The sequence below is a fragment of the Hermetia illucens genome, chromosome 1 (assembly GCF_905115235.1).
Source record: "Hermetia illucens chromosome 1, iHerIll2.2.curated.20191125, whole genome shotgun sequence".
Taxonomy (NCBI): domain Eukaryota; kingdom Metazoa; phylum Arthropoda; class Insecta; order Diptera; family Stratiomyidae; genus Hermetia; species Hermetia illucens.
Window position 1 is genome coordinate 100,907,706 of NC_051849.1, and position 27,843 is coordinate 100,935,548.

Below are 27,843 nucleotides of genomic sequence, written 5' to 3' on the forward strand. Positions count from 1 at the left end.
GAGCTGGTGATATCTTTTCGGGGAACGGGCAGAAATATAACGATGGACAATTTCTTCACCCCACTACCTCTTGCGCAATATCTTTTGGCGTGGAGTTTGACCTTTATAGGTATTTTGAGGGAAGATTAAAAAGTATATTCCCATTGAAATGAAAGTCGAGAAAAATCGAGAGCCATATTCATCTATATTTGGATTCCTGAAAAAAATAACAATTTGCTCATATGTACCAAAAAGAAAGAATGCTGTGATATTGTTATTCATTGTGCATTCAGATATGAAAACGTCTGATGACATAAAGAAGAAACCTGAAATAGTGGACTACTATAATAAAACAGAAGCATGTGGCGATGCTATGGACAAAATGTTGCCAAGATTCACAACACAACGATACACAATGCGATGGTCTTTAGCTTTTTAAGGTTTTGTGTAAAACCTTATTAAAATCGATTCAATGTCTGTCTATCACACGCATTTTTTTCCAAAACAGTTAAACCGATCCGAACGAAATTTGGCGGACGGATTGGAACTATGAAATCCCATGCATACAGCGAGTGGCATAAATTTAGGTGGAGTTTAAAGGGGGGCTCCCCATACATGCAAAGCGGGGATTCAAAATTTTTTTTCACCGGATATAGTTGTGTAGGATATCAAATGAAAGGTTCCGATTTTTACTTTCCGAAACTGATATTAGTTTTGGCGTGAATTGTAAAGTGCGTTAGTAAGGAGTCAAAATGTACGCACTTGAAGTGAGACAGGACTCATTTTCGGAAACTACCCAACCTAAAAATCTGAAAAAAATCAGGGTGGTGCGCCTAGATGAAATCTAGGCCTCAAAATATATCCCATCCCGATATCTGTCCAAATAAACTTACTAATAGTATATTACTAACTTTTAGAAATTTACTGTAAAACCCCCCTCAAATTCATCCTAGGACATCCGAATTTTGCACTAGCATAGAGAATAATATTTCCTATATATGTGCTAAATTTAATGGAAATCTGGTAATTAACGCCAAAGTTGTAGCAGTTCAAACTTAGCACTTTCGCGCGAATTAACTGCTTCCAAGGCCATGCAAATAACATGCTGACGTCATAATTAACGGAAATAATTGACATTCGCGTGAAATATTAAAATTCCATTCAAGAAGGATCTAATTCTCCCTAGCCCTTTTTAAGGTTTTGTGTAAACACAAAACCTTATTAAAATCGGTTTACCGTCTGTCTGTCTGTCTGTCTTTTTTTTTTCGGCGTTGGAAGGTGGAAAGGTTCAAAACCTACTGCTGGCTCCTGCCACGCAGTTATGTGAGACTTCTACTCACTAAAACCACCTCCTTCTCATTCCACTCTCCCCACGGAACTCCTATCAAGTATTGCATCGCGGGGCTGGATCAGCTTTTAGCTGCGGCTCATTATGGTTCTCTCCCTTCCTTGTTTTCGTCGTAGTTCTTCCTGCCTAAGCTGTTGGTGAATAGCTTGTAGTTCCCTTACAACCTGGTTCCAGGCATCCGTTGACTCCAGCATAAACTCCACAATGTTTTCGGGTGTTAAACGCCTGTCTGCGACCGCTTCCATTCTTGTTCGGTGCGCGGTGAACCTGGGGCAATCAAATATGACATGCTCCGCATTCTCAGCCACGTTACCACATCTTGGGCAGCATGGTGATTCGTCGTGACCAAATCGATGTAAATAAGCACGATAACCTCCATGTCCACTCAAGAATTGTGTTAGCTCGTGGCTTAATTCCCCATGGTTTCGTTCAAACCATCTCCGAATATCCGGAATGATGCGGTATGTCCAACGAGCATTTTGGGACTCGTCCCATCGCTGTTGCCACCGTTCGATAGATTCCCACCGTGCCAGCTGCCGTCGAAATGCGCTAAACTCTCCAGCTGCATACGTTTTGTCGTAGAGTCGCCGACTTTCCTTCGCCAAGATGTCTACGGGGAGCATCCCTGCTAGTACATATGCCGCTTCTCCTGATGTTGTCCGATATGCACTGCATACCCGGAGTGCACTTAACCGATACGCCATTCCTAGTTTTCCGCAGTTTGATTTGTTTTCCAGAACGGTTGCCCAAACTGGAGCTGCGTAGAGTAGCACGGAACTAACTACCCTTGAAATAAGACGACGTCGACTTTGTCTTGGTCCACCAATGTTCGGTAGTATCCTCGAGATCGTTACAGCGATGGAAGATGCTTTAGTTGTAGCGCACTCAATGTGTTTTTTAAAGTTGAGTCTTTTGTCAATCATTACTCCCAAATATTTAAGCGACTCTTGGGAGTAAATTGTTTTTCCACCAACTTTAATTTTCACGGTCGTGTCTTTCCTTCTTTTGCTGATTAGCACTAGTTCCGTTTTATGTTCAGCAAGTGATAGACCGGACTTTTTCAACCAGGAATTTATCTCCCATATCGCTTCATTTGCATAGATTTCGATCTCGTCTAAGCGTTTTGCCACTATTGTTACCCCGATATCGTCCGCGAAACCAATAGTTGTCACGCCGTTAGGAAGGCGTAGCGTCAGCACTCCGTTGTACATAATTAACCACAGTAAGGGACCTAAGACAGACCCCTGTGGTACGCCGCACGTCATTGGGAATAATTTCTCTCCATCGTCCGAGTCGCAATATAATCTTCTTCCAAGAAGAAATTCAACAACGATGCGTACAATGTACTTTGGAACCTTTAGTTTGGTTAGAGCCTCTACGATTTTCGTCCACTTTGCAGTGTTGAAAGCATTTTTTACATCGAGGGTCACCACTGCGCAGCATTTGTCATCTTGTATTGCAGCGCGAGCCAGGCCAGTCACCATGCTGATTGCATCGATGGTTGATCTCCCCTTACGAAACCCGAATTGCTTGTCGGATAGGCCTCCTTCCTTTTCCGCAACAGCGAGCAGCCTGTTGTATAATACTCGTTCAAATAGTTTACCAATGGTATTGACCAAACATATCGGTCGATATGAGGAGGGGTCTCCCAATGGTTTACCTGGCTTCGGAATAAGTATCAACTTTTGTCTGTCTGTCCGTCTGTCTGTCTGTCTGTCTGTCTGTCCGTCACACGCATTTTTCTCGGAGACGGTTATAGTGATTGACACCAAATTTGGTAGAAAGGTGGGAACTGTGAACGCTCACACATACAGTGAGTTACATCCTTTTACGTCGAATTTAAGGGGGGGGGGTCCCCATACATGCAAAAGAGGGGTGTAAATTTTTTTTTCATCAAATATAGTCATGTGGGATATCAAATTAAAGGTCTCGATTAGTACTTTTCAAAGCCAGTCTTAGTTTTGACATTTCTTGGAAACGTGGGGAGTGCGGGGGGTTGAAAGTGATCATTTCTTTAAGGGGGCCATTCTCAGAAACTACCAAACCGAAAAATCCGAAAAAAATCAGGAGCCTGCCACTGTATGGTGCCTTGGCTCCGAAATACCTTTCATACCGGTACCTGTTCAAATAAAGTTAATAATAGTATATTACTATAATTTTTTGTAATTGGCTAGAAACCCCTTAAATTCATCCTAGCGGCACGATATTCTGCAGTGATGTAGGCTATAACGTAGAGCATGATCGTACCAAGTTTGATGGAAATCGCACTATTACTAACAAATTTATAGTACGTTGAAATTATTGCTTCTTTGAAAATTGAAGACTATGAATGTCAATATCACCCGAAAGTGGATACTCTCACATAATATATGGATATATTACGTGCTACGTACTAAGAAATACACAAAACCTTTCGTACCTGAAGCGTCCAGCTTCCGGTTTCCCGACTTGTTTATATTTGATGTTGGTTAAATTCTTAAATTGGCATAATAATATTAAACTCAAAGTGTGAAGCGTATGAGGTTGACTATTATCAATACAGGGCTTTCCATCAAATGATTTATTTAAATCGCTTTCTAAAAAATAAAGGAGAATTGAATTTTTAGCTGTGACACGGAGCTGTCGTGCACTCGCCGCTCCTCACATCTTTTTCTTTTTCTTCAGCCTTCCGTTCACAAGCGGGGTCGGCTCGTCGTGATCGGTTTCGTCATTTTATTTTATCAAATGCCTGATCAGGATGTAATCGCGAGACCTTTAAATCCCCATCCAGTGTATCAAGCCACCATTGTTTTGGCCGGCTTTTTTGCTTAACATTGACTTTGATGTTCTGACCAATACTGGTTATTGAATTCTCGTTAGCGGGAATTACGTGACCACGCCATCGAAAACGCCTCTCTCGCAGCTTTTCCACGATCGGTGCAAACCCATATCGATCGGGAATATTCTCTTTTCAGACGTGATCAAAACGTGTCGCGCCATCAGTGTAATGCATTATCTTCGTCCCCATTACCGCAAGACGTCGTTCATTATCCTTTATAGTCGGCCAACACTCAGAACTGCAGAGAGCAGCAGACGGACGACATTGCAGTAAATTTTAGATTTGGGACGTGCGCTAATGCGTCGATCACAAAGAACACCAGTTGGGGAATGCCACTTCATCCAGGTTGCGTTAATGTGTGATTCAATTTCATTACGCAGTTCTCCATTGGCTGATAGCATTGACTCGAGATATTTAAATCGCTGAGTTCTGGCAATGGCAGTAACCTGCCCCTTGAGATATTTAAATCGCTCAGTTCTGATAATGGCAGTAACCTGCCCAGAACTGAACGATTTCAATATCTCGGGTCAATGCTATAAGCCAATGGAGAACTACGTTATGCTCCTCACATAGGGGAACACAAAACCTTTTATACCTGAAGCGTCAAGCTTCCAGTTTCCCGACTTGTTTTTTCTTAATTTTCATATTCAGGAGATATTTTGTTATATTATCGCCTCGGATCGCGCTGCGTTTCTTGTCGTACTGTATAGCTGGCATATTAGGCTATATAGATACGTAACAAGTCGGAAAACCGGAAGCTGGACGCTTCAGGTACTAAGGTTTTGTGGTTTTCTTTTGTAGGAAGTCGGAGTATATGTTGTTCCTGCAAATTCTTTTAAGCGGTTCGCCATGGTAGATTTTCCTTAGAATAGGGCAAGCGGCATGAATTGTTTTCCCGATTATTTCACGGAATATGTAAATCTTTTCTAATGAAGAAAAATGTAATGTGTTTACTTTTAAGAAGTCTGTGCGGGATACTGTTAGGTAGTATTTAATAAGGACGCCGTCGGCGCCGCATTAAAGGGTGTAGAGGCAATTCATATACGGTAACAGCAACATTCACAGCCGCATGCATTGAAGTAACCATCAATGGGGAAATCCGGAGCACAAATGATTTGGTCCGACGAGCAGAAAATATGATAAAGCAATTAGCACTTTCTTTACATAAGGAAATATCTCCTTTTCTTATCATTACGTGAATAGATATTCCATACAGTTTCTTTTTTCGGTTATTAATATTATAGTTTAAGTAGATTAGTTCGATTTGAACTTCCAAAGAAGGTTAATTTTAAAATTGTTAGATGTGGAATCTATCCTGTTTTTCAAGTGTTAAAAATTTAGTGAACTGTTATGTAAATGTTACAGGAGAAACATTGAACATATAGTGTTAGTGGTGAAAGTTGAAAGTAAGCAGATGTTATTGGAGCTGTCTTGATAATTTCAGTTAAGGTGTATAATCTCCAACCGCAAAGCAACCGTTATAAAACAAATGTATGTACATTGAGTATAATTTCTCTAATATTTTATAAATTTTGCAAACATTTTATTTTTTATTTTATTTTTTTTTTACTTCTGAATTGAACTTTGGTGTGATTATCATCAAAGATAATAAACAATGGCAGAAAACATGTTTTCGCACCAAGGATGGGGGGGGGTATGCAAATAAATGAAAGCAATGTTTTAGGACAGAATTATATTGAAGATGATGTGATACGTTACGTTTATCGCCCACGTGATCTTGATTTTCTTCAATGTCCAGAGTTAATAGAGCCAGTAGCTCAAAATGAATCACATCTCCAAGTATTTTACCGCGGGGATCTGGGTTGTGTAGGACACTGGGTCTGTATTTATTATAATAATAATATCCTACGTATATATGATAGTTTTTTGTATAAAAATCTATCACCTTTAGAAGGAGCATTTATTTCAAAATTACTTCCATTCAGTCCTATTCAATATGTAGACGTGCAAAAGCAAACCAACGGGTTTGATTGTGGTGTGTTTGCAATTGCTTACGCAACAAGTATTGCACTGAAAAAGAGTCCCGCAACACAGAATTATATAATATCTGAAATGCGGACGCATTTTGTCAGTATTCTAAAAAAATGGAAAATTATCCTTGTTTCCTCCAATCAATCGGTGGCCCAGAGGTCGCCAAGTGAGGGATATATTTTCAAATGAGTTGACTGCAAGTGAACGCAGCCAGGTTAAAAAAATTAGAGCTACTCAACGAGGTGGGAAATCCTTAACACCGTCTGAAAATGTTAAAGCGGGGGATAGTGAAAAGGATGCAGCTCTGAGAGAAGAATGCATTATAAAGGCAGTTAACGATAATAATGATATTACCCTAACACCCTAACACTCTATGACCCTAACAGAAAAAAATACCAGACGTAAACAAATATCACGGTCAAGTCAGGATGTAGCTGAAAAGCGTCAAACTAGAGTAACGCGCAACCGTAAACGTGATTGAAAAAGAGATAGAGTTGCACATATAACGGCTCGAGCAAAAAAGGAATATAGGGAAGCAGAACGAAGACGGGGTGCTGAAGCTAAGCGGCGAAAACGAACTTTGGAAATTACCGGGGAATATCGGAACAAGGAAAGACTTCGTGACCAAACGGCACGTAAAATAAAAAGAGAAGATAATGAAGTCAGGAGAGTTGAAAAAGAGCGTGACAAGTGCCTTCGAAGGAAAGCTCGAAAAGCAATGAAATATCGAGAAAAGAAAAGGCAAGTGATTTGAAAGCTAGGAGCGCAGTTCGAAAGGATATGGCATTAAGGGAAAATGAAAAGAGTCGTCATCGTAGTGCACGGAGAATAGCAAGCGCTATGAAAGATGATGGTGCCCAAAAGCAAGCAAGGGCACGTGATTTAGAAGCCAGGTGCAAAGCGCGAAAGGATGCGATATTGAGGGAACATGAGAGAAGACTCGATCGCAGTTCACGGAGAATAGCTAGAGGGAAGAAGGACGCTGATGTGAGGAGCCAAGAAAGAGCGCGTGATTTGGAAGCCAAGCGTAAATTACGAAAAAATGCAGTATTGAGGGAAACTGAGAAAAGTCGTGATCGCAGTGCACGGAGGGTTGCTAGAAGTAGGAAGGACACTGACACGAGAAGCCAAGAAAGATCACGTGATTTGCAATCCCGGCGCAAAGTTAGAAAGGATACTATATTCAGGGAACATGAGAAAAGTTTCGATCGCAGTGCACGCAGGATCGCTAGGGACGATGTTGGTGTACGAAGCCTAGAAAGAGCTCGTGACTTAAATGCACGTCAAAGGGTAACGCAGGATCCGCAACAAAGGCAAATAGAGAAGGTTCGCGATACGAGAACACGTCGAAAAGCTCGTAAAAATATTGAAAATCGGGGATTGGAGAGAGAGGGGGATTCAGAAGCACGGCGCAAAATGCGTAACAATCCTAAATTTAGGGAAGTGGAAAGGCTACGTGATAGGGATGCACGTCAAAAAATGCGGAAACTTCTAGGATATAGGATTTGGGAACAAGTTCGTAACAGTCATGCACGTTGTAAGCTCCGCAGTTGTAAAATATACAGGCAGAGAGAACAATGTGGCGACAATATCGCGCAAAAGCTTGTACGAATGGTACGGTTATATAGAACTGAAGAACAAATGCGAAACACGGAAGCACGTAGGAAAGCTCGTAGAAATATTCTTTTCAGAAGTAAGGAGCGATATGAAGATAAGAAGTTAAGGAAAGCTGGACGACGCAATGAACGATACAGGAAGTTGGAGCGTAAACGTGATGCCACAGCCAGACGGACTGCTCGATCTGATCGGCAAAATCTGCAAAGTGAAAAGGAATAAGAACTATGCGTAAACGGCTGCGTAAAATGGACTAGGCGTAAATTAAAAATATATATTTGAAAAATATCAAGCAAGGTTATACAAACGCTTGCAATTGTTGTGGAAAGCTGTGGCCAATGAAATGAATTAGGCGTGTTTCAAAAGATGCACTCAGGGCCAAAAGAACAGACAATTTAACATTTACAGATGAATACCTGAGAGAAGAGAATAGCGGGTTATTTTGTAGAACATGCATTAAAAGCATACAAGTTAACAAAATACCAAAATTAGCAAGAAATAATGGTCTATTCTTTCCTCCCATTCCGGAAGTTTTGAAAGAATTAACTCCGCTTGAAGAGAGGCTAGTTTCACCACGCCACATTTTCTTGAAAATAGTGCGAAAGGGCACAGGACTAGAACATCAACATGCACTCGCGGAGAATGTAATAAATGTGCCTGTAGAACTTGATACAGTGGCGTCCGTGCTACCCCGGTCAAGTTCTGATCACCATATTATTTCGATGGAGTTGAAAAACAAAATGTGTTACAAACATGGGCGAGAGGATCGATACGGCCAGAGAAAGTGCGTCAAGCTGCTCGGTATCTTACGAGCGGTAAACTTTTTCAAGATTTGAATATAACGTTGAATGCAATGTGGGTTGACAACACTCCACTCGATGATAATCCCGAGGAAAGCGAGGAATGTACTTGCAATGAATTGGACAGGCGAGACGAAAACTCAATCAACCCTGGTGGAGGAGAGACGCTGTTAGATTCAGAAAATGAATATACTTTAGTAATGGCTCCTGGGGAGGGTAAGAAAGCTTTATCAATAATATACGACGAAAATATGGACGAATTGGGATTTACCAAAGTACAATGTGGGCAAAAGCGAATTTTTGAAGTGAGATTATCTCACCTTGACATAATAAAATCCGAAGTGTCAAGGGAAGACCGGCGCGCTGTAAGGCCAGATTATTTATTCACGGCTTTAAAAAAGCAACAAGTAATAATATTAAAAAATAATATATCGATATGTTTCCGGAAGAAAATGCTGAAAGGTGCACCTATATTAGCCGGAAATATACTGGATGCCGGATTTATCAGCAATCTTATTCAGCATGATGATGGCTATCGGGTTTTAAGTGAGTTAGAAATTCATCCCACTGGGAAGCCGAGAAAAAGAAGGTTTTAGCAATGATTCGACAATTTGGGCTTCCCTCTCTATTCCTTACTCCTTCTGCAGCAGAAACGCGATGGCCGGAATTGCTTAAGACGCTGAAGTTAGTGGTGGACAAAGAGGATATAACTGAAGAGGAAGCTGAAAAACTCCCTTATCTTGGGAAGGCGCGACTTATTCAATCGGACCCATTTATTTGCGGGACATATTTTGAGATAACATTTCAAGAGCTTCGCAAAACCTAGTCTTCTCCGGTTGGACCGTTTGGCGCATATGAAATAAGCCATTTTTACTACCGAATTGAATTTCAGCACCGGGGATCCCCGCATGCTCATTTAATGTTGTGGTTAGATAAAGAACCTCTTTTTAAGCAGAATGAATCAACCTCCACAGATGATATCGTCGCATTTGTTAATAGGATAAGTTCATGTGATAATAAAGAAATAGGGGGAGATCTTGTTGAGTTGCAAACCCATAGGCATACTCACTATTGTCATCCAAAACCATGAAGGCCTTGCCGGTTTGACATACCTTTTTTCCCAATGGACAAAACTGAGGTTCTTGTTGAATTGGAAGCTAGTGATCCTGGAGCGAAAACTTTCAAACAATTGGCTATTTCTTTAAGGGAAAAACTGAATAACATTCCTACGGAAATAGAATCTTTTCAAGCTTTCTTAGCGTTTGTTGGTGTAACACGAGAACAGTACATATTAGCTATTAGGAGTGTATTAACCAGGCCGAAAGTCATGCAGAAGCGATTGCCGAAAGATGTATATGTTAATCCGTTCTCTAAGAAAATTATTGAATTATTCAAAGCTAACATGGATATACAGTATATTCTGGATCCCTTTGCCTGCTCACAATATATTGTAAATTATATAAACAAAGGCGATCGCCATATGTCCCGCTTACTGAGAGCAGTTGTTGAGGAAGCGGAACATGGTAACAAAAATGTGCAAGAGTCTCTCCGCAGCATTTCAAATATGTTTTTAAATGCATCGTAAATATCTGCTCAGGAAGCGATATATTCATTGGTAGGGTTGCCGTTATCCATGTCAAGTGAAACTGAAATTTTTATAAATACCAACAAGCCGGAGGCAAGGGTTCATCTATTAAAAAGCATGAAAGAACTGCAAGGAATGAACCCAAGTAGTATTGAAATTTTCAAGACAAGCCTCATTGACTAATATATTGATCGACCGACTACGCAATATTTTGAAAAGATGTGTTTGACTTACTTCGCTTCGTATTACGCATATTCAAAAAATGCCTCCAAGACGAAAAATGTCGAGCTTTCGGATTCCGAGGAAGAAACTGAAGGAGAATATACTGTCAGTAGTAATTGGGTGAAGTTATTAAATAATTTAAGTTACGTACGGCGCCGGGAAAAAGGGAAGGTTATACGTTTTTGTCGATTCAGTCGTGCTGAGAACGATGAAGAGTTTTATCGCGAACAGCTTATGCTCCCCTACCCATGGCGAAATGAGCAGTTGGAGATATTAGATCCCAATATTAATCTCCAAGAGAAATTTGAAGCTTATTCAGAAAGTATAAAAGTGGCAAGTTTACCTTTCAATCGGCTGGGAGGTGAAAACCAATTTGAACTGCTTCTTGAAGCGATGCGAGCAGCAGAAGATGGTGTGAATGAAGCAGAAATTCACAGCTCAGAGGGCCAACCGCTGAAAGATTTCGAATATGACGAACAAATAGGTGACGTGAGTGAAGACATTATTCCCGGCGGTCGCCCGCGATCAGATGAAAATGAATATGTCGCAGAGGTCGTTAGACAAACCATGTCTTTATCTGAACAAGAATTACAAACCATGGCCAGATCATTGAATGCAGATCAACGAGATCTGTTGCAGCATGTAGTTTATTTCTTTGAAACTGCTTCGGTTTCACCTCCACCAATTAACATATTTGTAAGTGGAGGAGCAGGAGTAGAGAAAAGCTTACTAATTAAAGCGATATACCAAAGCGTCACACATGTCTTCAATAGAAGTCCAGGTAGTCATCCAGATGACATACGAATACTTCTCTGGGCACCTACTGCGAAAGCAGCCTTCGGAATTGGTGGTCAAACCATACACAGCGCATTTGCGTTGCTGTTTCACAAGCAGGGTACACAATGGCAAATTTATCTGCAAGTGTAAGCAATACGCTTTCCTGCAAATTAGCTCAATTGAAATTAATAATTATTGATGAAATCTCTATGGTTGGGGTGCGCACATTTCACCAAATTAATCAAAGATTGCAGCAAATCTTTGGAACGAAAGAATATTGCGGGAGTATATCAGTTATAGTTGTAGGGGATCTTAGGCAGTTGCCACCAGTGGGTGATAATTGGATTTTTCAACCAAACTTTACACGGAATCCCTTGGCGAGTTTAGCAGGCACCCCACTCTGGGAGATTTTCAAGTTTTTCGAGTTGAAAGTAATTATGCGTCAAAAGGATGATACGCCATTTCCGGCAGCATTAAATAATATGGCCTCTGGGGGAATGACGCACGATGATTTATCAATCATTAAATCCAGGTGTATTGAATTGAAGAATATTCCATCAAATGTAAAAAATATTGTTCATTTGTTTGCCAGCAATAAGGAAGTTAGTGCGCACAACGAATACGTTTTACTGGAAATGAAAACAGAGGGTCCGATTGTGGATGCTATAGATGAAGTATTCGGTGAGCCGAACGCATCGGCAAAGGAAAAAGCTCGAAACACTGTATCTTTACTCCTAACATCTCAAACTTATGGACTTCCGCAGAAACTGATATTGAAAGTAGATGCGCGGTAAATGCTTACTCTAAATATTAACACATCTGACGGTTTAGTCAATGGTGCAAGTGGCATACTGAAAGCAATAGACTATGGGATAAGTAAACGCACAGGTGAACATAGGCCTCTTCGTGTTTGGCTCGAGTTTTCTGACATTGATATTGGCAAATCTAAAAGAGCACTCATTCTGCATACTTCAAGGATCTTTCAAGCAAACCTTCAAAATAATTGAACTCGGATCGAATACACTTCCTCAACAATCAGGAGATGGAAGGCATCTAATTTGCAAGTGCGTCGAACACAGTTCCCGCTTATTCCAGCTGAAGCCATTACAATCCACAAAAGCCAAGGGGCCACAATGACCAATGTAGCAGTGCATTTGTCCTCAAACTGTCACCGAGCAATGATGTGTGTTGCATGTTCTAGAGCTACCTCATCGGAAGGCTTATTTATAATTTGTGGAAAAGAATTTAAGCCACCTGAACCTCCAGCGCCCACGAGTCCTTTTGCAATAGAGCTGAGAAGATTTAATGAAGTGCAGCTTGTGCCGATGTTTAAATTTCTGAGGGAAAAAAGAAATGCTGACACAAGGCAATTTTTCTTCCACAACGTGTAATCTTTATGAAAGCATATCGCGGATATTGCAACTGATCCCGGGGTAGTAGCATCAGATTTAATAATGTTAGTGGAAACTACGAGCTGGACCGCAGATCAATATGCTTTAAATGGGTTCATTGAAATTGACAGAGTGGACGGACCTCTCCAAACTGCACCAAATCGTGGCTATGGAACAATCATGCTAGTGAAAGAAAATATACTGGAGACTAGACGATTTAGGCCGGAGTCAGTTAAGCGTTTTCTGCACAGCTGTGCCAATCGTGGCCATTGCGAAGGGATTATATGTCAAATCGATAATATACAACTAATAGTGGTTTATCGTTCTCCTCGATGTTCTCAAAATATACTTCTTGCAACTCTTGAGGAAGAGTTATTTCACAGTGGAAAATCGCAGATAGTTTTCGGGGATTTTAATGAAAACTTTGGAGATGCTAGGGAAAATGCAGTAGAGACATTTTTTGTTAGAAATGGTCTGCCAGCCCATGTTCAAAATTGAACTAACCCCCGAATCGAGCAAAATACCAAAAGGAAAGATACACTCAATATACCATGTCAAGTACATACTCCATCGAAAAGTGACAATTGATGAGCCTTATAAAAGAACAACAATGGTACAGTGCCAAAATTGTCAAGAATTTGGTCACATGAAATCCTATTGCAAACTATTGAACGTCTGCGTAGCGTGCGGAGATCTATACCCAACAAAAGACTGCGAAAAGAAGAAGGATGACCCAACAACCAGAAAGTGTAGCAATTGCGGAGGAAACCATACCGCTAACTATCGTGGATGCCCAGTATACGTAGCCCTCAACAGAAACACGAATAACATTGGAAACAGAAGAAACCTGAAAACCTGCAAACTAACATCACCCACTTCCATCAAAACTCCGAGCATCGGCCTGTCGAGTATACTAGCTATGCGGACGCTGTGAGAAGCCAAAACCACACTCAAGACAATCAATCAGCGAAACAAAGTAACCAACAGCAGCCCCCCCTCATAAATGAAAATTTCCAAGGTAATATCATGCAAATCCTCTTATCACTAACAACCAATATTCAACAGCTAACCAGCACTATGAATCAAATGCAAGCAGCTCTCAACAAGCAGACAGAGATATTATCAAAGCTACTCGGTAAATAATGAGGAAAATAACAATAACACACTGGAATGCAAACGGTATCCTAAAACATAAGTTAGAACTAGAAACGTTTCTTCACACAAATAGTATTGATATAATGTTACTTTCAGAAACCCACCTCAATAGCAAAAATTTCTTTAAGATTTATGGTTATATATGTTATAGCAATAATCACCCCGAGGACAAACCTTACGGCGGTACAGCGATTCTGATCAGAAATCGGATAAAACACTTTCCATTACCTACTACCCAACTCAGTAATATCCACCACACGGTTATTAGCATGCAAGATAGTTACTATACACTTAATATTGCAGCAATTTACTGCCCCCCCCCCCAAGCAAACGATAAGCTCCGCACAATTTGACGATTTCTTTAGAACCCTGGGACCGCGATTCCTCACGGCAGGCGATTTCAACGCAAAGTCTCCTTATTGGGGTTCTCGACTGACCACCCCGAAGGGAAAGCAACTCCTAAAGTCCATATATAACAATAATCTTCACTGCTTTTCTGGTGGCTCACCAACCTACTGGCCAACAGACAGGTCTAAAATTCCCGATCTAATCGATTTCGGAATTGCAAAAAACGTCAGCCCAAGGCTTATTAGCGCAGTAACTACTAGTGAACTCTCATCTGACCACCTACCCACGATTATTACTATTAACTCTGAGCCAACGCTTATAAATAACGAAATCAGACTGACTAACGCAAGGACAAACTGGATTGCATACACGAAATACTTTGGCAAAAACTTTTGCCCTCACATTAGACTGAAAACACAAGAAGACATAGACAACGCACTACCTAACAGACACCATCACCGAAAGCGCAAATATTGCAACACCTACAATCACTACCAATGATGACAGAATTACATGTCACTACAACAAAGAAATTCTTGACCTACTAAGAATTAAAAGACAGGCAAAAGCTGCATGGCAGAAAACACGTTCTCCATCAGCTAAAGCAGCTTTCAATAAAGCTTCATGGAACCTAAAACAAGTCGGGAAACCGGAAGCTGGACGCTTCAGGTACGAAAGGTTTTGTGTATTTCTTAGTACGTAGCACGTAATATATGCATATGTCCACTTTCGGGTGATATTGACATTGATAGTCTTCAATTTTCAAAGAAGCAACAACTTCGACGTATTATAAATTTGTTAGTAATAGTGCGATTTCCATCAAACTTGGTATGATTATGCTCTACATTATAGCCTACATCACTGCAGAATTTCGTGCCGCTAGGATGAATTTAAGGGGGGTTTCTAGCCAATTACAAAAAATTATAGGAATATACTATTATGAACTTTCTTTGAACAGATATCGGTATGAAAGGTATTTCGGAGCCAAGGCACCATATAGTGGCAGCCTCCTGATTTTTTTCAGATTTTTCGGTTTGGCAGTTTCTGAGAATGGCCCCCTTAAAGAAATGATAACTTTCAACCCACCGCACTCCCCACGTTTCCAAGAAATGTCAAAACTAAGACCGGCTTCGAAAAGTACTAATCGAGACCTTTAATTTGATGCCCCACATGACTATATTTGATGAAAAAAAATTTTACACCCCCCTTTTGCATGTATGGGGACCCCCCCTTAAATTCAACGTAAAAGGATGTAACTCACTGTATGTGTGAGCGTTCACAGTTCCCACCTTTCAACCAAATTTGGTGTCAATCGCTATAACCGTCTCCGAGAAAAATGCGTGTGACGGACAGACAGAGAGACAGACAGACGGACAGACAGACAGACAGACAGACAGACGGTAAACCGATTTTAATAAGGTTTTGTGCTTACACAAAACTTTAAAAAGAGTTTTATATAGACAGAAACAACAAAATACAGGGCTTTATCAGTGGCCTTTCCAACGAAGCCGATACCAATTACTCAATCTGGAAAGCAACAAAGAAAATTAAAAAACCAGTAGAAACGGAAACACCTATAAAAGACAATGCAGGAAACTGGGTAATGAATAAGGAAGCAAAAGCCGAAACATTTGCTAAGCACTTAGCCGAAGTTTTCAGCCAAGAGGACACGGATCTTGAACCAAACATAGACTCACCGACCATACATGAGGGAAGGCCCTTGAAATTCTCACTCCCCCAGCTACGTAGCAAACTTTCCGAAATAAACCCCAATAAAGCCCCAGGACATGATCGTATCACAGGAAAGATGCTCAACAAATTACCTATAATGGGATTAGTAGCCATCTTACACAACGCAATTCTACGCTTAAACTATTACCCAAACAGTTGGAAGCATGCTAGGGTCACAATGATCCCAAAGCCCGGCAAGGACCCATCTATAGTCTCATCCTACAGGCCAATAAGCCTGCTGCCAGTTCTATCCAAACTCTTTGAAAGACTTTTGTTAGATAAGCTTCTACCCTCCCTAGAAGAAAATGGAATAATACCCGACCATCAATTTGGGTTCAGAAGCGGTCATAGTACCATTGAACAAATTCACAAAATCACTAATTATATCAAACTGGCCCTTGAAGAGAAAAAATATTGCATAGGACTGTTCCTCGACATCTCCCAAGCATTTGATAAGGTTTGGCATCAGGGCCTCTTCCTCAAAATAGCCAGGTACCTCCCCACGAAATTTCACAAAATCCTCTTCAGTTACCTTCAAGGACGGACCTTCAAGGTCAAATACAAAGAGGCTCTAAGCAGAAAATATCTGATAAAAGCTGGGGTGCCCCAAGGTAGCGTCCTTGGCCCAATTCTCTACTTACTATACACTTTTGATCTTCCAACATGTGCAAAAATATTAACAGCCACATTCGCAGACGACACTGCAATACTCTTTTCCCATATAAATCCGCAAACTGCCTCAAGGGTACTACAAGAACTAACAAACAAAATCCTAGATTGGGCGGATAAATGGAAAATAAAAATAAACCAAGCAAAAACCCAACAGATTACCTTTACCCTGAGGAAAAGAACATGCAAACCAATTGTCATAAATAACAAACCAATCCAACAAACGAAAGTAATCAAGTATCTCGGTATGCACCTTGACAGACGACTTACATGGAAGACGCATATTAGCAAAAAACGAGAACAAATAAACATACAATTTAGGAAACTATACTGGCTACTAAACAAAAAATCAAAGTTGAACACAACAGCAAAAATTTTGATCTACAAGACGGTACTAAAACCAATATGGACATATGGACTGCAACTATGGGCCTCTGCAAAAAAATCCAACTTAGCGATTATTCAAAGAACTCAAACAAAAATTATTCGCGCAATACTTGGCGCACCAAATTACGTAAATAATAAAATCATACAACGTGACACAAATATCGCAACGATTGAGGCCGAGGCCATGAAAGTTAGCAATAAATACCTTAATAAACTACAGACCCATCGTAATGTACCTGCAAGAACTATACTTAAAAGCAAACCGTATATAAGACTAAACAGAACAGACCCGCTTCGATTAGCATAACAACAGACCACAAAGAACATGGGTGGAGGCCAAACCAAACAAGTCGACAATACCGGCGAGGCGATAAATTCAGTAATAGTTAACCCGGTAGACGTCCAGTCAAAACAAATTAAACTTATCTTAATCATATTAACATCGCTTGTCGGCATTTCCTTTGGATATCAGATCTATAAGGACTATCGCAGGAGCCTGAAAAAGAGATACATATCCAACATATCCAACATAATCAGCTCGGGCAGTGCTAAATCTCCACAGGTATAACTCTGAATCTTGAGAAGTGATGCTTTGAGGCCATTTTTAAGGTTTTGTGTAAACACAAAACCTTATTAAAATCGGTTTACTGTCTCTCTGTCTGTCTGTCCGTCTGTCTGTCTGTCGGTCTGTCTGTCCGTCACACGCATTTTTCTCAGAGACGGTTGTAGCGATTGACACTAAATTTGGTAGAAAGGTGGGAACTGTGAACGCTCACGCATACAGTGAGTTACATCCTTTTACGTTGAATTTAAGGGGGGGTCCCCATACATACAAAAGGGGGGTGTAAATTTTTTTTTGATCAAATATAGTCATGTGGGGTATCAAATTAAAGGTCTCGGTTAGTACTTTTTGAAGGCGGTATTAGTTTTGACTTTTGCTGAAAATGTGGGGAGTGCGGGGGGTTGAAAGTGCTCATTCCTTTAAGGGGGCCATTCTCAGAAACTACCCAACCGAAAAATCTGAAAAAAATCAGGGGGCTGCCGCTATATGGTGCCTGGGCTCCGGAATACCTTCCATAGGGATATCTGTACAAATAAAGTTAATAATAGTATATTACCATAATTTTTAATAATTGATTGCAAACCCCCCTTAAGTTCATGCTAGCACGACAAAATTTCACAACAATATAGAGTATAACATAGAGCATAATCTTACCAAGTTTGGTGGAAATCGCACTATTACTAACAAAGTTATAATACGTCAAAGTTCTGGCTTCTTCGCAAATTCAAGACTATGAATGTCAATATCATGCGAAAGTGGATATTCTCACATAATATGTGGATATATTACGTGCTACATACTAAGAAATACACAAAACCTTTCGTACCTGAAGCGTCCAGCTTCCGGTTTCCCGACTTGTTAAATTTTTAAACAAAAAGCTCACAGATGCACTGGCACTGTTAGCGCTTAAATCCTAGGTTATGAATTGTAACAAAGTAAGCTAGAGGTCTAAGTAATGATCTAATTCTTGCTGTAATTAATTAAAATGTAGAATAAAAAAAAAGAAAAAAAAAAAAAATGGTCTGCAGTCCAGGTTACTTAATGTATCCACCACGAGAACACACACTCAGATTGATAATATTTATTCAAACATTTCAACTTTAGTTATCATAGAGCTCTTTGGGCGCCTTTAGATGTTATTAAATAATCTGCAATATCTGCGAGGTTGATCTTCATCACCACGTTTTTAATTACTGCCAATCATAAATATAAGGGGAATTCACCGTTTGGTGCACAACATAACAACATACTTAGCGATAAGACCGTGCCTGATCGCTTAAACTTCTAGCAAACGTTGTGTTGACGGTTTCACCATCCCCGCGCGAAACGATAAAAGTATAACTAAGCGCTGATTTCGTTTCCGCGGTAGCACGGTCCTTGTTGTGGGAATATCTACAACCAGCGCGTTACCGCTCGATATGCGTATGACCTACATACTGTTCAACTTTCTACATAACTACGTGCGCCATTTTCTGTATCACTCAATCATTTTCCCATATATACAATTTCTAAGTGGCGCATTACTTGTAGAACACCCGCATATTACATTCAACTACATATGGAAATATGCATTTAGAATAGGATAATGGAGTGCGTCACATATTCGCGATGTTGACATATGTATTACGTTTTCTAACGTCGAACCAATGTTAACTGTACAAAATCAGTTTTTTGAGGAACCACTTATAATACAAAATTCGAAGAATGAATGCACGAAATTCACAAAAAATGGTAAAGTTTCACCCCCTATAACTTTGTTAACAATAGTTGGATTTTTTTCAAACTTGACCAAATTGTGCATTATGTTCTTCATTACACGCATGCCACGCATGTACTTCGACGTACATAAGGGGGTGCCAGGTAAATTCCTAAAATGGGGAAATATACTATTATTAACTTTATTTGTGCAGATATCGGAATCGGATATATTTTGAGGCCTAGATTTCGTAGAGATGCTTCGCTGCGTTTTTTTTCAGATTTTTCAGTTGGATAGGTTCTGAGAACGAGACCTGTTACACTTTTTGGGGGTCATATTTTGAGCCCTCACTCCCCTATGTTTCACCCGAAATCAGAAATTGAACCAGTTTCGAAAAGTACTAATTGAGACCTTTCATTTGGTCATTCACATGTATGCGGAGTCCCCCTTAAACTTAACACAAAATGGCGCCACTTACTGCATGTAAAGGGAACACCAGATTACATACTCTCACCAATTTTCATAGCAATCGGTCTAGCCGTTTCCGAATAAATCGGGTGTGACAGACAGACAGACACCGTCTCGATTCTAATAAGGTTTTGTTTCACACAAAACAGCAACTCTCTAACCTATGCAGGGGAATACTGAAAACCGTACAGAAAATCTAATCAAAAGGAAACTATATACACCGGTGTAAGCCCTAGCAATGTTCGTGGAACTAGATTTAACCAAGGGGCAATATGAATTTAATTAAAAATACCAATAAATCCTTTTTTCACCCAAAGATTGTATGAAAATCACAAGTACTTGACCAGAAATCCCAGGATTATGATGGATCCCACCAAGCCAAATATAAACTAAAATTTGATGAAGAAGTTGCCTCTCTTGCACATATACTACTACCGCTTAGAATGCTTCGAGGCAAAGATGGCAAGAAAGTAATTTGGCAAAACTCCTAGAACCCCATTATTGCAGACCACTATGACGTTACAAACGATGATATTAGTTGCTACAAAAAATTTGCTAAAGAGTACAAACCAACTTACGTGCTACTGTTCGCCAGTCAATATAAAAAATAATTATGGTGTCGAAAATGAGACATAAGCATATATTGTGCGTTCTTAAGAATGCTAAATCCTGAGACCACTGATCCGGAGGTGATAAAATCTATATGTGAAATAACACTAAACACCGTTAAGGGTAACCACTTTTCATGCAGAAAAGTATTTAACCAACTCTGTAAGTATAAAAGCTCTGTTCCAAAACAACGGAAACCTCAAAGACGTTATTGAAGAATCAATCAATCAGACATATATCCGTCTGTCTGTCTGTCACACTCGATTTATTCGGAAACGGTTCAAATCACAAAAAAGTAGCTACGTCACAGTAAGCTAAATTAATACGTGCATCGACACCATGATCTAGTCACAAGCATTTTCGCACAAAGCAAATATTAATTATTACAAAAGAATATCAGTTCAAAAAAATACCTAACATGCGCTTGTGCCAGAATGAATGAATAGGTCATGTATACATCATATGTAAATTGTAAATTGCTTAGTTGCAAGATTTTTGTATAAAAACAAAGAATAGCAATAAAGGGAGTTCATGACAAGCAACAGCAGAGCCGACATCAGTGTTTTCTTTAACTTCTTCTTGCTTCTTTCTGTGTACAATAATCTGAGGATTATTGATCACATCCGAAATGAGGATATCCGCGATCGTTATAGGGTTGCACAGATCGTGGAAAAGTTGCGAGAGAGGCGTCTTCGATGGTATGGTCACGCAATTCGTGCTAACGAGAATTCCCTTGCCAAGATTGGTCTGAACATCGAAGTCGATGGTAAACGACCAAAAGGCAGGCCTAAACAACGGTGGCTTCATACGCTGGATGGGGATTTAAAAGCCTCGAGACGACGAGCCGACCCTGCTTGTGAACGGGACAAAGGCTGAAGAAAAAAAAGATTGTACTTATCCCGTCAGTCCATCAACAACTTGAGGATTGTTGATATAGATAGCAATTTAAGGATTGCTATCCGCCCGTTTTTACACCGATTATCAGGAAATTTGATGAGCATGTGTGGTCTGTCAATCCCTTTACATATAGCAAATACGGCCATTGTGTGTTGAGTTTAAGAGAGGGCTCCTCATACATGCGACAGAAGTGTGCAAAATTTTTTTCCACAGAATATAGTCATGTGAGGTATCACATGAAAGCGCTCTCTCTCACTAGTACTTTCCGAAATTGGTCCCATATTACATATCGGGCCAAACGTAGGAGAGCGAGAGTTCAAAATATGACCCTCACAAAGTGTAACAGGTCTCGTTCTCAGAACCTTTCCAACAAAAAAATCCGCAAAAAATTACAGTGGTGTATCTAAACGAAATCGAGGCCTCAAAATACATCTCGTTCCAAAATCTACACAAATAAAGTTAATAATAGTATATTAGCATATTTTAGAAATTTAGTCGCAAACCCCTTTAAGTTCATGCTAGAACTACAAACTTTGTCACAAGCATAAGGGATAACATAAGGCATAACTCTGGGAGTTTGGAAGAAATCCAAATATTACTGTGCATTCTAAAACGGGCATTAGGTCACCATTATATTTCAATTCGTCAATAGCACAACAAAGTGAGCTCACATAAGTGGAAACATTTCGTGCCAGTCATCATTTATATATGAATATGTGTCCGGATAGCTTAAGTGGTTAGAGCACTGGGCTGTTGTAGCGGAAGCTCGCGGTTCAAATCTCAATGGTGGCAGAGTGATTTGTTATTCAGACTGGATATCGGAGGCCAGTCGACTCAGCTGTGAATGAGTACTTGAGACAAATCAGAGTAACAATTGCGGGTGAGCCCAATGCTCACCACATTGTCTCCTACAGTGTTTACAGGTTTTCGGTTTTCGGTTTTATCATGAAGCTGGAAAATAAAGTTGTGCTTCATGTGATTGCATGTGAAGTTCTTATTATTCACACCAGCAGAAGTTCTATTCAAAGAAGCGAAAAGGTACGTTCGTCGAAGATTTGTGTGTTAATAGTAGAATACAAAAAACGTAGAAAATAAACAAATACACAAACAATTTATTAAACGATTTGTTTAATGAAACTAAGCTTTTTTTTATTTTCAGTATTTCGTCTGACCGCCTTTCGCCATAATCATCTTTGCAGGCATCGATTGGTATAAATTTTGAATAAAATCGTCCGGAATTTCATTAACACGTTGACTGCCAAGGCAATTTTCAGAAATCTGGCCAAAAATGGCAATTTGATTTTATCACATTATATTATTAAAAACTCAAATTCTAGTACATAGGTATCATAAAAAAAATTGTTTTGTTGCTTTTTTCATAAAAAAAAGGGCATACGAATTATCTCGTAGTTGGCTTCTGGAACAGAAATCTCTTCGCGGAAGCCAACTACGAGATAATTCGTGCACAGACACGTTTCTACCTGTCGCTTCTCTAATCTCTGAATCATAGATACGCGTGCATATTTCATCATATTTCATCAGTAGTGCTGCAGAACTTGTCGAGTACATCACATTTACGTTCCTCTTGAGTGTTTTGTTTTATAATTTTTGTTAAAATTAAATTATCAAGAACCCAATATGGAAAAGAAAAGACCACTGACTCAAAATGAAATGGAGTATTACGCAAATCTCAGTGATTCAGAATTTGACGAGATGTTTGATGAGGATGATTACGATAGTAGTGATTATGAACCTTCTGATAATTCAAGTGATAGTGAAGATATGGTCGTCTCCGAATGTGAAGTTGATCCTGAACCTGAAGATAATAACGATAATTCTCAAACAACAACATCAAATGCGAATGATGATTTGTGGACAGAAATTCAACAAAATCCTGAATTATTTATTTTCCAAGAAAATATTGGTGTGAAATTGGATACGGCAAATTTTACGGTACAATCGCTGGTGGACTTATTTTTTTCGGATGAATTTCTTGCATTACTGATGGAACAAACTAATTTATATGCTGCGCAAGAAATGGAAAAACGCAAAGTAATAAAAAAAAAATAACAGGTTATCACAGTGGAAAAACGTTAGTGCTGCAGAGATGAAAGTTTTTATTGGACTTTTGTTGCAAATGGGCACTTTTCCATCAATCGAACATTACTGGAGCACAAACAAGCTATATAATGTAAACTTTTGGCGCTTACATATGAGTCGAAATCGATTCCAGTTGATACTGCGTTATTTTCATTTGGTTGATAACTCAATACCATCTGCCGACAGATTATACAAGGTGAGACCGATACTAAATCATTTCAATCATGTTATGCGTGAAAGCTATGTACCAGATAGAAATATTTGTATTGACGAATCCATGATGCTATGGCGAGGAAGATTGCTTTTCCGCCAATATATAAAAAATAAAAAAAAATATGGTATCAAACTGTATGAACTATGTGAGTCCGACGGTCTTGTCATGAAAATAAAGATTTATAGCGGAAAATGTGAGGAAACTGATAATAAAGTAGGGCACACTGCTGACGTTGTTTTACATTTACTGGAGGACTATCTGGATAAGGGATACGCAGTGTACATGGATAATTTTTATAATTCTGTTACTCTTACAAAACTGCTAACTACACGAAAAATTTATGTGTGTGGAACCCTACGAAGTAATAGAAAAGGAAATCCCAGAGATGTGGTAAATCGCAAGCTGAAAAAAGGGAGTGTATTTGGCAGCAAAATGGACCCGTCACTGTATGCAAATGGAAGGACAAACGAGATGTCCTTAGCATTTCAAACATGCATGCTGTTGAAATGGTAGAGGTCTGTAATCGCAATGGAAAAATTTCTATGAAACCGAATATAATACGAGATTACAATAATGGAATATCTGGCATAGACCGATCTGACCAAATGCTTTCATACTACTCATCTCTAAGAAAGAGTATTAGATGGCCCAAAAAGGTTTCATTACATATTATAGAGATATATATACACAATGCTCACAAAATGTTTCAAAAAGTTACTTCTTCTAACGTAAAACTAATAAAGTTCAGAGAAGAATTCCTCATCGCGTTGATTGGTGAAGAAATTCAACCAGTTTCAAAAAAAATTAAATTGCAAGAGCTACATTATTTAGAGAGTTTGCCAGCTACCGAAAAAAAAGAGCGCCCAACAAAGCCTTGTCGTATATGTACCCAAGCAAAAAAACGCCGAGAAACGCGTTATTTCTGTCCAGTCTGCAAAGAGAAGCCAGCACTTTGTGTGGAAAATTGTTTTAAGAATTTACACAAAAAACAATAAAATATTATGCAACCTTTTGAATTTCAATTAATTTTTATAATTATATTTTTTGTTAGTTTCTAAATAAATTTTCTGTTCGTGCAAGCTTGACGCGGGAAAAATTTCGTTTACTTACAGTATGAGCTGTATGACACGGAGCCGAATTGTGCTGAAACATTACTTCAACAAAGTGCTCATGCAGTGCTTCTACCGTCTGAAAAACGCTATCTTTGGTAGCTTCTTTGCACTTTTCTGCGTTGACAGCGCCGCTTAGAAACTAAAAACTACCAATTCCTTTGGATGTTATGCATCCCCACATCATTACTGAAGGAGAATGACGTGCAGTTCATACAAAACACTGGGCGTCAAATTTCTCTCCTTTTCGTCTTCGCACGGGGGACGGACTGTCAGATTTAAGTAATTAATTGATTTCGATTCATCAGAGAACACAACTTGCCTCCAATCTCTCACAGTCCAGTCACGTTGCTCCAAAGCCCAATTCAGCCTTGTAAACACAAAACCTTATTAAAACCGGTTTACTGTCTGTCTGTCTGTCCGTCCGTCACACGCATTTTTCTCGGAGACGGTTATAGCGATTGACACCAAATTTGGTAGAAAGGTGGGAACTGTGAACGCTCACGCATACAGTGAATTACATCCTTTTGCGTCGAATTTAAGGGGGGGTTCCCATACATGCAAAAGTGGGGTGTAAAATTTTTTTTCATCAAATATAGTCATGTGGGGTATCAAATCAAAGGTCCCGATTAGTACTTTTCAAAGCCGATCTTAGTTTTGACATTCGTTGGAAGGGTGGGGAGCGCGGGGGGTTGAGAGTGATCACTTCTTTAAGGGGGCCATTCTCAGAAACTACCAAACCGAAAAATCTGAAAAAAATCAGGAGGCTGCAAATATATAGTGCCTGGGCTCCGAAATACCTTCCATCTCGATATCTGTTTAAATAAAGTTAATAATAGTATATTACTGCAATTTTTTGTAATTGGTTAGAAACCCCTCTTAAGTTCATCCTAGTACCATGAAATTTTGCAGTGATATAGGCTATAATATAGAGCATGATCTTACCAAAATTTTACAACAATATAGAGTATAACATAGAGCATGAGCAAGTTTGGTGGAAATCGCACTATTACTAACAAAGTTATAATACCTCAAATTTGTTGCTTCTTTGAAAATTGAAGACTATGAATGTCAATATCACCCGAAAGTGGATACTCTCACATAATATATGGATATATTACGTGCTACGTACTAAGAAATACACAAAACCTTTCGTACCTGAAGCGTCCAGCTTCCGGTTTCCCGACTTGTTTCGAGTATAGTCTTGAATTTGCAAAGCAGCGACAAATTTGACATATTACAACTTTATTAGTAATAATACGATTTCCATTTAAAACTAAGACCGGCTTCGGAACTTTCATTTGATACCCCATATAACTACATCTGGAAATTCCTTGGAAAACATCTGGTAGCCCTGATGCCGATCGATCATATGGTTTCCAGATTCATCTTCGAAAAGACATACGCTGTCGTAATCACCGAAAGAGAAGAATGGTCGACAAGTGGCCATGAGTCTTTTCAGATTACAGACCTAATAATCTTCACCGACGGATCAGTCATGGAGGATGGATCGGGCGCAGGGGTGTTCTCGGAGAATCCGATTATAGAACTGGCCCAACCCCTCGGAAAAATGACGACCATATTCTAGGCGGAGATATATGCCATTTCATTGGCACCAGAAGAATGTCTGCGACAAAAAAGGAGGGGTCGCACCATTCGAATCTGTTCCGACAGTCTGGCGGCATTATCGGCACTAAATGGCAACGATATATCAAGCCAGTTGGTGTGGAGTTGTCATTAAGGGTTACTGAAACTTGGCCGAATGAACGAAACATTCCTGATGTGGGTGCAGGGGCACTCAAATATCGCCGGTAATGAGGAGGCTGACAAACTGTCTTGCCGAGGGTGTGGATCCAGAACCAGCTCTTGGAATCCGACCATATACTGTCAAGTCTACTCTGGAGGGTGAAATTGCAAGGATTCACGCAGCCGAGTAGAGAAATTTGGACTCTTGCCGCAAGCGAAGGTGAAAGAGCCCAGGGCCACTACAGCGGCATTTTTGTTGACTCTTAAGAAGTGGGACATGAAAACCCTAGTAGGGCTTTTGACGGGACACTGCCCCTTAAACTACCATATGGAAAAGATTGGCGTAGTGGTTTCCGCTGTGTGCAGCCAATGTGAGGAGGAGGAGGAGATGACCCTGCGCTTTTAATGCAGCTGCCCGGCATCCTCAGATCTCAGACGAAAACACCTTGGCAAGGTTTTCTTCAATGAAGAATCTGCACACTCTCTGCCTCTGGAGAATGTTTTAAGATTCGCTAAAGCCTGCGAACACCGTAGGCGGGAAGCGGACCGAAATGCAGGAGGTTAACGAAAGTCAAATCGAGCAGCTTATTGACTTTATGCAGGAAAATCAGCAGGAAGATTAGCCGATCAGGAGAAAGGCAGCGCTCCTAAAGCGGGCGGCGCAGGCAAACCAATAGGAAGATGCATACGTTATTTGCATAAACTTCAAGATTATGGGCAATCCCGCAATTAAGCGAAGCCGCTAAGAGTGCATAATTGTGTTTCCCGCTTAATGCAGCGCGCTGTTAGCGTCTCCGCTACGCCGTCACAATGGTGTAACTCAATGCACAGTTCCTGACGAAGTTGCCAGAGCTATGGAGAAGTTAGAGGACAGAGAAGAAGATTATAAAAGAGAGCAAAACGGAGCTATCAAAAAACTACATCGAAACCTGCGCGTCTAAATCCTGGTTAATATGAAATATCATTTCCAAGGAAGAAAATTGCAAGACAAAGTGAACGTTTGAAAGGTAGAAAGCAGCAAGGCTCTAGTGAACCGAATTTTAATTGGGAAAGGATATATAGTAATAAAGATGTCAATCGATATAGAAGACAATGACTTTTATATTTCCATTCCAAGCAATAGTTTAATGTTAGCATACTTTTACTCTGATAACACACACGCACGTTTTCGAAGTATATTACCGAAATTGTGTAAACTTGTAAAGTAAACGGTATGTGGGAATTACAGAAGCAGCGCTACCAGTGCGAAAAATAAGCAAGAAGAGATTTTCCGGTGAGTCAGTCGAGGAAAATGGTAAAAAAGCGAACAAAACGTGATTTACCAGAAGTAACCAGAGCTCAAAGGAATTGTACTGGATTTCGATTACTTCCACGCTTCAGTTAACTTGACGCAAAAGCAGGTTAAAGAGGTCAGCAATGAAGATGGTTCAATTGATTTCACAGCGCTGCTTTATTCTTTGGTAACTAGGGTAGATCCTCTTGATCCAATTAATTGGGGGTCACCAGAGCAAAAGAGAAAATGTGGAAACGTGCAGAGGCTAATTTAACAAATAAAGTCATACCTGAATTTTCTTATGAGGCTCGTTCGACTGAATTTACACTAAACACAGTGAGTCCTTGAGTATT

General features: G+C 39.8%; 2 protein-coding genes across 2 annotated transcripts in view; one reads left to right on the forward strand and one right to left on the reverse strand.

Annotated features, from left to right (window-relative positions):
* LOC119660811 overlaps positions 1-27,843 on the reverse strand; it is a 169,909-nt gene that overhangs the window by 78,248 nt on the left and 63,818 nt on the right. The window lies entirely within an intron of this gene.
* On the forward strand, positions 6,918-7,973 carry LOC119656574 (peptidyl-prolyl cis-trans isomerase G-like). The gene has a single exon (XM_038063004.1). It carries the CDS (start codon positions 6,918-6,920, stop codon positions 7,971-7,973), a length of 1,056 nt encoding a protein of 351 aa, XP_037918932.1.

Coding starts and splice junctions, on each gene's coding strand:
- LOC119656574 (XM_038063004.1), top strand. CDS start 6,918: ATGGCATTAAGGGAAAATGAAAAGAGTCGTCATCGTAGTGCACGGAGA.